General features: G+C 39.4%; 1 protein-coding gene across 13 annotated transcripts in view; it reads right to left on the bottom strand.

Annotated features, from left to right (window-relative positions):
* Nucleotides 1–13174, bottom strand: part of FANCC (FA complementation group C) — a 218486-nt gene that overhangs the window by 140193 nt on the left and 65119 nt on the right. For all 13 annotated transcript variants that reach the window (XM_008963516.5, XM_008963520.5, XM_008963519.5 and 10 more), the window contains 3 exons: nt 9997–10239; nt 8302–8386; nt 1521–1615 (listed from right to left, as the gene is read on the bottom strand). In XM_008963516.5, coding sequence (XP_008961764.2) covers nt 1521–1615; nt 8302–8386; nt 9997–10161 — 345 coding nt within the window. In that variant the 5' untranslated portion in view covers nt 10162–10239. The remainder of the gene's footprint in view (nt 1–1520; nt 1616–8301; nt 8387–9996; nt 10240–13174) is intronic.

Below are 13174 nucleotides of genomic sequence, written 5' to 3'. Positions count from 1 at the left end.
AATTAACACATCACCTGCCCCAGGAAATGTCTCCAAACCCCCTTGTCAGAACAAGTGTCCCCCTCTACGTCAGCGTCACACCTAAACACAGCTCTAGCAATAACTCAACCACGCTGCCCTGGAGTGACCTGGTTACCAGTCTGGGAATTCCCCGAAGGCACAGATTAAGTGTTTTAACTCCCTGAACTATACTTAATAAGTACCTACTAGTAAGTAGATATAGTATTAAACAAGAAAAACAATAAAATGTGAGGCTAGAAATTTTTAAACAGGCTAATAAAGTCATGAGTTAAATGAAGAAAGTTAACCCAGTCACTCTAAAAACACTTCATTAGATGGCCTACTTCAGGACTCAATGAGCTATCTAATACAAAATTATATGCTAAATATTCATTAAAATATCAAATACTCAATAAAAGCAACAATTAAAAAAATTAAGGACTAAATATGTCATTTTGTTTCTTCAGCCTTGTTACACATTCTTTCTTCCCTAATTCTACTTATCTGTTCCTTTCTTCAGTTCCTTACATTAATTTTCCTTCCAGTTAAAGTTTGTATTCTTTCCTTACATTGCCCAATCCCTCTCACTCCCTTCTATCTTTCAAACAGAAAAATATAAATATTGTCTTCATCATCTGTTAGCAATTTTGTCTAAAACAAAGAAATAGTAAAAAGCAGTGAATGTAACGATATCACCAGTCAGACTGATAGACAAAACCATATGCACTAATCTGGTTGGATGATTTCATAATACTAAGCAGCTGATCTGAACCACATGCATACTAAGTGGAGTCTGACAGGCATCAGCCAGTCCTGGGGTTGCTGCAGCAAGGCAGTGCGGGGAACAGAAAAGAACAGCCAATGCGCTGCTGGTGAGGGCAGCTGCAGCCCAGCCTCACCACATCTCTACCTTATGCCTACCCTTCAGGAGAAAGCAGAAGCAGACAGGGAAATCTAGGAAGCTGTCAGCTATCTGGACTAGCACAGTAGATAGCCAACTGGAAAGTGTGAGTGAGCAGCAGAGGCCGCGCAGCACCAAGATCCAGTCTGTGCATATGCTGGCTCAGGCACCAACTTCGGGACACAAAATAAAGAGTGCTGCTCCCACCGCACTGCTGAATTTTCATTTCACTACAAAATAGATTTTGAGAGAGGCATGGAAGCATGTGGAAAGGAATTTAAACCAGGTTGATAGGGAAAAACAATTTTTTGAAGGATAGCAATTGCTAGAGTGAAATGGAATACATTATCTTAATCACCTGAAAGAAACTTTTCAAAACCACTCAACATTAGGTCTTCATCCTAAAGACTGGTATCTTTTGGAATTCACAGTCAAGCAAAATTGAAATCTCTTGAAAAACTTTTTACTCAGCAAGATAATGTAACAGTGAAGGGTATGTTTGAAAAAGTTTCTAAAACATCATAGAACTGGATTCCACCCCCCCCAAAAATTTTTTAAGCAGCACTTTTAAATAATCAATTTAATTCAAAGAAGTGCAGAGCAAGATTTACTCTCTTACCTGTATCCAGGAGTTAAGTTTTGATTGTCCAGAATTCTGTGGTTCTTTGTTAATTAGACAACATAAGCACCATATTAGAATTTTTTGGCTTTCATCTACAAAAAGGAAAACTTAATAAGTTTTATCAAGCAGAAAAAATCATTAATATAAAAACACTGTAAACATTATATTTAGGAAAATCTCAAACTACTAAGTTCACAGAACAAGTATCCCTGAATATAACATTTACTTTCTCGCCACCATACTTTGCACATTCTCTTTCTGCTGACAGGAATATTTTCCCTCACTCTATCTTTGCTCTCCTAGCTGTCCTTCAGAATTCCCTAAACTTAACTTTGTGGGGTTTTGTCCTTCTTGTGGCCTTGGGATCACTTAACTCTTGTGTGGTCAATTTCCTTTCTGTAACAGTATCAATTTTTAAAGCCAAACGAGAATGATGGAAAGAACTACGAGAACTGGGCTTTTTTCATGATCAGTTTTTTCACATTTCAAACGGTTAGTAATTTCGACCTTTCTAAGGCAACTTAATGGTTATAGGCAGTTGGTAGCCAATATTTGTGATTTAATCTTTTAATTTTTTAATTTGCCAAAATAGCTCCACTTGTTAAAAAGAAATTTAATAAAAAGGATTGTTTTAAAATATATTTCTAGTACCAAGTGCTTTGGATAAAATTGAAGTCTCTTACATGCTCTTTTACTCTAAAATGTAAATTCTTTAAAATATAAAACTTTACCAAACATGCAATGAAAATCTGAACTTTGAAATCTTACATTTTGCAGGAACATCTACTTGATGAGCTACTTTCTTTTTCCTTTTGTGGTGACTGAGTCTATTCCAGCGGATGATTTTATAACACAATTAAGAAACAAAAATGGGGCCTAGAAACTGAAGATGTCAGTACCCGAGCTAGGGAAAAGCAACTTCAGACTTTACAAGGCCATGGAGGTGAGGCTAAGACAGCCGGTGCCTGGAATCAGTACTCTCTACCGCCTCATCTTCTGCAATCTAATAAACCCAATCTTTCTCTTTTTTTTGAGACAGGGTCTCGCTCTGTCACCCAGGCTGGAGTGCAGTGGCATGATATCAGCTCAGTGAAACATCCACCTCCCGGGCTCCAGCGATTCTCCCACCTCAGCCTCCTGAGTAGCTGGGACCACAGGTGTGTGCCACCACACCCGGATAATTTTTGTATTTTTTGTAGAGACTGGATCTCACCATGTCGCCCAGGCTGGTCTCCGACTCCTGAGCTCAAGTGATCCTCCTGCCATGGCCTCCCAAAGTGCTGGGATCACAGGCATGAGCCACCGTGCCTGGCCAAAACCCAGCATTTCTAAGGACTTCATTAACAAAGAAATAAGAACAATACCAACTCTAGTAAGTGACTTCTGTATTTTTATCCACAAACTAAATAATGCTAACAGTAATTTTTAAACCCATTTTTTTCCCTGTGAACATACATAGCTTATGCTTTTCCAATAACTAACATCTCTGAAAAAACTTTATCAGGGGTTATTCTGAGGCCATTCATTTTTTTCCCCTAGCTTTTATGAGCTCAAATAAAGCATTATAAAGCACTGGCTTGCCTGAGATCAGTTCATTTCAAGAGTCATATAATTTAACCACTAAAGATCCTAGGATTCTTCAGGTTTAACCAATGCCACTAATTAAAAATGTGACTGTTATGCTTCCCATAGTTTCAATATTAGAAGAAATTCTACCTAGCTTCATGTAGTAAGTGTGACAGATGCATCCAATGGCATCCTTACACATGCAGCAGGGTGTTAAAAAGAATGTAATCTGATGGAGAGCATTTCCAAAAACCAGACATTCACCACCAAAAAAAAAAAAAAAAAAAAAAGAAAGGAAATGTCAGTTTATGAAGCTTAAATCTAAAAGAATACCCAAAACTGGGAGTTTCCCCAGGTGTTGAGTGATTATGCAAACTTAGTTCAAAAGGTATATTATTTTTTATTTTTCTCCCAAAATTTTATTTTTTGGGAGAAAAATAAAAAAAGAGAAGGAGCCAGAGAAACTTCCACCCAACCTGTAGGAGGTGACTTTCCGTGCCCAGAGTCAATGCACTGAAATGCACTGCTAATGAGCTTACAGTTTGCTTTGCTTAGGCAATTTACAAACATGAGCCATGGACTGTTATTCACAAGTGCCACCAGCACTCACTCCAGGGGCTGGCATCTGTCAGGCTCCTCCCTGGAGGCCCTGAGCTCAGGCTGGAGCATCCCACAGGGCATGTTAAGTGAGATGGGAAACTGCCTGGGATTCACTGCAGGGACAGTCACTGACAGCCCATCTTAGTGTAAATTTGGATTCTAAAACTGAGTGGAAAGGAAAGGAAGATAACAACATACACTTGCCATCTTGTATTTTATTTTTTGATATCTGGAATTGAAATTCCACATAAAAGCTAAAGCAATTCTTTAAACTTTAATTCTATAGTTTAAAAGTATGAAGGCAGCAAATTTTTAAGACAATATTCACTGTTTTAAGCTGCTAAGTTTGGCAGAAATTTGTTATACAGGAATACTGAATAGTGAAGAAGAGAGGTAACAGCTGTCATGCTTAATCATGAGGGCAGAGTTAGAAGCAATGGATCAGAATTTCAGAAGGTGAAGGCAGTATTTTTATGCTGAGGACATCATCGAATAAAAAGGTATTCTCTAACTTTCCATTATTATCTATTTTGTCTCTTCTCTTTTCAGTATCTTTTCATTTCCAAATCATCCCTCCTTCCTTATTACCCTTTTCTGATCCTATTCTCCATGAACACTACATATGACTTACTTTTTTCCATGATGAAAATTGTTTGCTTTTACTGTAATTAAAAAGCAATTTTGGGCCAGGCGTGGTGGTTCACACCTGTAATCCCAGCACTTTGGGAGGCCGAGGTGGGCGGATCACAAGGTCAGGAAATCAAGACCATCCTAGCTAACACGGTGAAACCCCATCTCTACTAAAAATACAAAAAAAAAAAAAAAAAAAAACAGATTAGCTGGGCGTGGTAGCGGGCGCCCGTAGTCCCAGCCACTTGGTAGGCTGAGGCAGGAGAATGGCGTGAACCTAGGAAGCAGAGCTTGCAGTGAGCCGAGATAGCACCACTGCACTCCAGCCTGGGTGAAAGAGCGAGACTCTGTCTCAAAAAAAAAAAAAAAAAGCAAATTTTGATATTATAAAACCATAAAAAAAGATCCCTTCCAGGAAGAAAGTGCCCAACTAGTGAAACAACAGGGGCGACACAGGCAACATCTGACTGCTAATGGAGTTTCATGCCGTTCAGCTACCTCTGTGAGCTCACAGCCAGGGCATACCTCAACAGGAAACTGAAATTTATGAACAGTTCAAAAGGTAATACAAGCGTTGAGACAGAAAGGGATGGAGAATTTGTTTCTGGTTGTCAGAGGGGCCAAGGTAATGCAGATAAGGTGCTAAGGAAAGATCATAGACAGATACAAGTTCAAGGACACCAGAATAAATCAGTCTGAACTCCTACTTTTACAAAGAAGAAATATGAGACCCCACGAGTTCAGACGCCCTGTCTTAGAGAATCACATCTTCAAGTTTGCCCCAGCAGGGGCTCTCCTGAGAAACCCTCCTTCCTCTCAGCAACTGCTACTCCCATTCAGAGAACCATCACATTGAGTCAGGCTGACCTGCTTAAATATCTCTTTTTCCCTGACTGGAAGCTCCTAATGGGCAGAGACAGTGAGCCGCGTTTTCCTAAGGGCTGGCACACAAAAAAAAACACTTTGTAGGCTGGGTGCAGTGGCCCACGCCTGTAATCCCAGCACTTTGGGAGGCCGAGGCGGGCAGATCACAAGGTCAGGAGATTGAGACCATCCTGGCTAACACGGTGAAACCCCATCTCTAGTAAGAATACAAAAAATTAGCTGGATGTGGTGGTGGGTGCCTATAGTCCCAGCTACTCAGGAGGCTGAGGCAGGAGAATCCCTTGAACCCGGGAGGCAAAGGTTGCAGTGAGCCGAGATCGCACCACTGCACTCCAGCCTAGGCAACAGAGCAAGACTTTGTCTCAAAATAAAAAATAAAAAAAACCCCAACACTTGGTAAATACCTGCTGAATTAATATGTATGTGCAAGTAAAGCTGGCTAGTGGGAATGCCAAGACTGGAACACTTCGATCACAAGATGTGATCCAATAGGGACAGAACATTACAGAAGGTGGACTTTAAAGTCACATGAGGAGTGGGGTTCTGGCTCTTCTTAGTGTTGTATTCTAGGGAAAGCGACTTACTGACTCTAATTCATAATTATCTACCCTGCAACACTGTCATCAAGAATTAATTAGGTCCATTATGTAGCCCACAGAGAACAGTGCCCAGCTCAAAGTGAGCAATGCCTCTCACACGACATCATAAACCTCCCCATGTTTCTCACATTTCTGACTTGAGGATGTATTACATCCACGATGTACATTTAAAGGACGTAGTATTTCTTTCTTTCTAAAAAGCAATTAATAAATCCATGAAGCCCCTAACAATGGGTACTGCTTTTAAATGAAAGTCATTCAACAATTTCTTTTCCTTTTTCCTGCCATCAATATTGGCCTAGATCAATGTTCTTCAAACTTCTGGTCAAGAAGCATCAAGGGTTATGAAATCCAGTCTCGGGTCATGAACACCATTCACTATGAACAGCATAGTGAACATGGACTGCACAGACTAATAATACAATAGTCCCTCTTTATCAATGGCGGAAATATTCCAAGACCCTCAGGGGATGTCTGAAACTGAGAATAGTACCAAACCTTAAATACAGTGTTTTCTCCTATACACATACCTATGATAAAGTTTAACTTATAAACTAGGCATAGTAAGGGATTAACAATGACAACAATACAATAAATCAACTGTAACAATATAGTGTAATAGAAGTTATGTACTACACTATATTGTTACAGTTGATTTATTGTATTGTTGTCATTGTTAAATCCTTAGGCCAGGCACGGTGGCTCGCACCTGTAATCCCAACACTTTGGGAGGTCGAGGCGGGTGAATCGCCTGAGGTCAGGAGTTTGAGACCAGCCTGGCCAACATGGTGAAACCCCATCTCTATTAAAAATGCAAAAATCAGCTGGGTGTGATGGCAGGCACCTGTAATCCCAGCTACCTGGAAGGCTGAGGCAGGAGAATCGCTTGAACCCGGGAGGCGGAGGTTGCAGTGAGCCGAGATGGTGCCATTGCACTCCAGCCTGGGTTGACAAGAGCAAAACTCTGTCTCAAAAAAAAAAAAAAAAGTTACATAAATGTGATCTCTCCATCTCTCTCAAAATCTTATTGCACTATACTGTGAGTAACTGAAAGTGCAGAAAGTCTAAGGGGGGTGCCATTGTATGCATTCTTTCATGAGATGTGTTTCACTGTGTGTGTGTGCATATCCATGTGCATATGCATATACATAATGTATTTCTGGTCAAAGATGTTTGAGAAACACTGACCTAACTGCAATAGGTAAACCTAGGACAGGTAAGCGTGGTCCTGGTGGGCAAACACATTGCTGCCTCACTAGTTTTGCCATTTTGAATCAAGAACTTGAAGAAGTTCAGGGGTTGGGGGAAGAGGTATAAGTGGGAAGGAGGAGGGACATACGAGGGTGGGGTAGAGTGAGGAAGGCTGAGAGTGTGGGCGTCCATGCACGCCTGCTCACAGGGCTAAACACACATATTGTCCCTTTCCTGCCTAGTTCACGTCTCTTCCAATAATGACTATGACAACCTATAAATGGGAAACTGTATGATTCTTTAAAACATCAAAGGGGAATATTCATTTTATTTTGGGTTCTAATGTCATTATATTATGCAATTAGTCTTTGACTTTAAAAAATCTTAAAAATAAATATTACATTAGCTAATAATACAGTCAATCCAAAGCAAACCTCAGCCATGCTCCTTGGGAGGCCCTAGGACAACAAAGAGAACTAAAACCATGGTTCCTGTTCTCGAGAGGCATGCTGTCTTCCAGGGCATCAGACAGTGAAGTAAGTGTATTAAAGGGAGATGCTGGAGGCCATGGAGACACTCCCAGCAGCTCCTACCTCAGCCCAGTAAGGCTATTTCAAAGGAGAATGAGTGTGAAAGGAATCCTGACACAAAGTGCCTTCAGGCACTGTTAGTAATAGGACCCGGCTACCACCATGAGGTATAGCTGTGAAAGATGAAACAGGAAATGAGACTGGACAGCAGACAGGAGCTCAGTGAAGGAATACCTCCCCAAAGTGCCCCCACATTCATCTCCACCTTGGATAAAACCAAAATGGCATCCTTAAATAAAGTCAAAGCAGCCAATGTCAAAGGCAAAGTCACGGCAGGATTCACACTCTGAAGAATGACTTTACAACATGGGAAAGAGTGTGTGAGTTATGAAACCGTGAAACAAAATTAACTCAGTATCATTAGTATAGCCATTTTATATTGAATTTAAAATGAAGTTATGAAAGTGATTACAGGCAAAAGTAGATATTTAAATCATCTGGGAGTTTCTGTCCTCTAATACGAAGAGCTCTATTTTCCTGAAGATCTGCACGGGTGCGTGCACGCGTGTGTGTGTGTGTGTTTATCTATACAAACCTACACACACATACATGGACAACAGTATAGGAAGCCATCTTTGTAATAGAACAATGAATACATTTGATAAGTTGTTCCATTAAAAAACAAAAAACTAGGAGAAAGGTTCATAATGTAAGCCTCTGTGAAACAATGCAAAGATTAAAATAGCCATTTTGAGAGGACACGTTTTTGATTCTTACCATATGCTAAAATAAAAGGATTCCAACAAGCTTTTGCCAACAGTTGACCAATTGTGGGGAATCTTTCAATGACTGTATTAGAATCCTGTGAAAGAAAAATAAATTTTGGTCAGTAAAGGCATTATGCAACTTAGAAATACTGAACTGACATTATAGATTGAGGGAACGTGAATGCTTCTTGTTTAGTATACCATTTTTAAAAGTAAGCACAAAAGGATTAGAGAAGATCTTTAGGTAAGTTATTCAAATAAAGTTTAAAAAGCAACCAACCAACTTACTCCATCCTTAAATGGGGTCACCAAACTAAGATGTATGACATAGGTAAAATCAATTGTGTTGCAAAATTAATTCTACTCATACTTAATAGTCAGTAAAGGCTACTTTATTTAAAAATAACAAAGACTCCTTAAGAGTTGAAAACACATTATTGGTGATTAATAACTATATAATCCCGTATCTTTATCCTGGTTTTTTTATTCTAACATAAGAGAGGTTACGAACTCAGCTCCAGTAAGACTATTTCAAAGAAGAAGGTTTAAAGGGATGAGAACTCTGGAACTTGTAAAAAGAAATAAAAGCAGCCAAAGCATAAATGTATATATCTGTTTATTACTATTTTGAGTACTGTATGGCAAATGACATCATAGTCTGTAACAATCTAAACCCTGAAATAGAAAAAGGATCAACCAAATAGAAAACAGCTTAAGATTTAAAAACACACATGCATGCTATTGTAAAACCGGACCTTTTTCCACTTGTTACCTTTCATAAAAGTTCAAAAATAAAAGCAAACTAGGATAACATGCAGGTAAGCCGACACAATGGGCACTTTCTGCTACTGCAGCAAAACATCTCTCACATGTGTCCCAGCATCAAGCCTGGTCCTAGATTTTTTGGGACCATATAAAGGTCAAGTTACATATGTCTCATTAAAAAAACAATTTTAAAAATTAGCATCGGTTGTTCACACAGACTGTATCTTTCCTTATAGTTTCTAAAGACATATGAACTCATATTATCAATACAAATTATTCTTCAAATTTCCTATTTACTCTTTGATTAAGGGAAGAAAAGCTTAACACAAGAACACTTTGTTAAGTGACAATTTTGCTTTTCATTTTGAAATTAAATACAAAATACTAGCTCATAATATAACAACATGTGCTAAATCATAAAAATATCTATCATAATAAAAGAAACATGACATCAAAATGAAAATATATTAAATTTTGAAAATAATAAATTATATAATAGTAAAGATACTCAAAATCTTAATATTTATAAAAAGTATTATAAGAAGAGATCTTAATATTTATCAACTCTTAGGACAGCCCACTTGACAAGAGGGTTGAAGAAGGGTTAAGCATGTAGCAAATTCTCCAAGATTCAAGGGACACAAAGGCCTTCAAAAGAATCCCATTTACTACTTGACAACAAGCATGAAATCTTGATTATTTAAGAACAACTTGCTTGGTCAGGAAGTGTCATGTAACAATACAGCTACTCAAGAAGAAATTATAATAATATAATAAATCGGAGACTAGGAAACCAGCTCTTGAGTAATTTGTCTTCCTAATCCATCGGCACTTCAGTCAATACCACAAGTCCCGATTCTGGGTGGCATTCTGTCTTGGTGAAATCTGGTAGAGTCCCTGAAGTCAGAAAATAATTTCATTATTCTGGTCCACTACTTACCATCTCTTTCAAGGCTTCATACATCTTTCTTAGGAACTCCTGGAACTGAGCCAGGTGAAGACAGGTGTCTTGCTGGGTTTCCAAAGTGGAAGCCTGATCCCATACAGAAAGCTTCTGCATCCAAAACTGATAATCACAAGAAAGATCTACTGAATCTTGAGCCATCTTGGAAAAAGCGAAAAGGTGATGTCCCTTCACAGCAGCCTGTCCAGCACTGAAGGAAATGGTGGGCACACATTAAATCTGTAAGAAAGGGAACAAATAGAAGCATTTCTAAAAGGCTCTTTTATCAGTGCCTTCACGACCCATTGATGGGTGAAGGAGGGATTACAAAGAACTAAAATAGCATGGCTTCTATGCTGGAGCCATCTTTGAATTGTTATAAAACATGTCATCCAGCTGGAGCTCCAATTTTTACCATCTGAACTTTTTATCATGATACTATCATTAGGCTAGAAGTCTTTATACCTCCACAGGCACACGCTAATTATGCACAAAAAGCACAGCTGATAATACTTTATATCTTCTTTTTAAGATTGAGCTATTTTTAAATGTTCTGAATATGAAGTTGACTTGAGTATTTTAATGTAATAGAAAATAAAAAACATCCATGAGTGTTTAATAATAGTCTGTGCCTAAGAAATGTTTTTGAAGTTCTTATGTTTTATACGAATTTCTGGCTTCTCATTTAGGTGTAAAAAAATCTCTATGCATTACTGTCTAACGAATTTTTTTCCCAGTTTCTCTTCATTTCTTACAAAAAAGTAAAATAATTCATCCCACATGTAACAATTTAAGCAATCTTTTAACTAAAGATTGCTTTATATGCTTGATCTCACTTCATTCACACGAAGAAACCATATTTTAGTAAAATAATAATAAATTCCACTTACTGAGGAGGTATACTAGTCCCAGTGACAGTAGATAAAATCTCATAAGCCTGACTTCCTACCCCTGAAGGCCATGCTAAAAAGAACAATGGAGTTACACAGTGAGACTCAGGTGGAGCTGGCTCAGCGGCTCCAGGTGCCCCTCCCATCCCACAACCCTTCATTACCCATGGAAGCCAGAAGCAGGAATCGCAGAGGAGGGAAGGCTGCCTCTCAACAGGTGCAGGCCTTCACAGGCTCTGACACTCCCCAGGGCAGGCAGGATATTCAGCAATGTAATTTCAAAAGACTAGTGGTAAATAAAGTGAGTTTAAAATCCTCAACAACCATAATTAACAGGTAAAATGCTCCCAATTAAATACCCAAGATATCAACAAAGGAGGTTCCCATTACTAAACAAGAAAACAAGAAGAAATTTGAAACGACTGTACAATTTGGCTGCAGTGCAAAAAAATCTAGATTGGGAAAGTTTTAAAATACCTAAAAAATGTGCAGTCTTCATGTTCACTTGGGCAGCACACACACTAGAACATTTACAGTTTTGAGAAGGATCATGTCTAAATGAAAAGAAAGTTTAATAATAGAGGGAATATATGCAACTGTCAAAATGGCACTTAGCCAAAAATCTAGATAATGTCCGTGCCTCCTCATTGTCTTCCTCATCCAAGCTATTATCACCACTTGTCAAGTCTACCACCAAAATAAATGTGTGTGATCCGACTTGACTGCATGCACTTCCTTCCACCTCACTGCCACCCCTCAGCCTAGCCCTGGAGTGTTGCACTTGTCTACTGCCAGGCTGGGCCTGCCCGTCTCCAATTCATTCTCTATGCAGTAGACAGAAAAAACTTTAGCAAATGTAAATGAGACCAGCACATTCCCCTGGGTAAAACCTCTCTTCACGCTTCCTTGAAAAGAAACTTAAACTCCCCGTAGATACTCCCAGCTGCTTGCTGGAGTCTTGAAGACCCTGCAAAACATGGCTCCAGCACCGTCTCTGACAGCCCTTATTTCCTCTCTCCCCGGCTCACCACGGTCCAGCCCAGGCCTCTCATCTGCTTCATGCACACAACAAATCCTTTCTGCTGATTCCAGTTAATTATCCTGGGCTTTATTCGTTCACTTAGTTACTGCTTCCTCTACTGGTGTGTAAATTCCCTGTCTTCCTAGAATGCAGCATATGCCTGGCAAACACTCAAAAAATACTGAATTAAGGAATGAATAATTCACCGGTATTCCTCATAGTACAGTTCTAAGCTAAATGCCACAGCAAAACGCTTCTCCAGATGAAGTAATTTAATTTTATTTTTATGTTATGTATTTTTTTTTAGACGAAGTCTCACTCTATCTCCCAGGCTGGAGTTAAGTGGTGCGATGTTGGTTCACTCCAACCTCCACCTCCTGGGTTCAAGCGACTCTCCTGCCTCAGCCTCCCAAATAGCTGGGATTACAGGCACACACAACCACGCCCGGCTAATTTTTGTATTTTTAGTAGAGACGGGGTCTCACCATGTTGGCTAGGTGGGTCTCGACCTCCTGACCTCAAGTGATCCGCCCTCCTCTGCCTCCCAAAGTGCTGGGATTACAGGCGTGAGCCACCGTGCCCAGCCAGTAATTTAATTTTTAAAAGGTAATTCCCCACCAAAAAAAATTTTAAGGTATTTTTATGTTGCCTGTGTGAAATTTAATTAGTAATATCTCATTTTATAAATATAATAATAGTTTATACTTGCATACATTTATACTATGCTCTTGGCAATATATTAAATACTTTATTCATACTAATTTAATCATTACAGCAACACTATGAAATGGGTACTATTATCATCTCCATTTTACAGAGGCACCAAGAGATTACATAATTGCCCAAAGTAAGATTATGTAAAAACTGAAAGGAAGTAACTGCTAGTAAACAGCAGAGCTATGATTGTGGAATATGAATCCAGGGTCTGGCTCTAAAGTCTGTGTCCTTAAAGAAACAAACTGAAGAGGCGGGGCACAGTGGCTCACACCTGTAATCCCAGAACTTTGGGAGGCCGAGGTGGGTAGATCACCTGAGGTCAGGAGTTTGAGACCAGCCTGGCCAACATGGTGAAACCCCATCTCTACTGAAAATAACAAAAATTAGCTGGGCGTGGTGGCAGGAGCCTGTAATCCCAGCTACTTGGGAGGCAGAGGCAGGAGAATCACTTGCCCAGGAGGCAGAGGTTGCAGTGAGCCGAGATCGCACCATTGCACTGCAGCCTGGGAGACAAAGTGAGACTGATTCAAAAAAAAAAAAGAAAGAA

This window comes from Pan paniscus, chromosome 11 (genome assembly GCF_029289425.2).
Source record: "Pan paniscus chromosome 11, NHGRI_mPanPan1-v2.0_pri, whole genome shotgun sequence".
Taxonomy (NCBI): domain Eukaryota; kingdom Metazoa; phylum Chordata; class Mammalia; order Primates; family Hominidae; genus Pan; species Pan paniscus.
The sequence above is the reverse complement of the archived record's forward strand: the minus strand, read 5'-3'. Positions and strand labels throughout refer to the sequence as shown.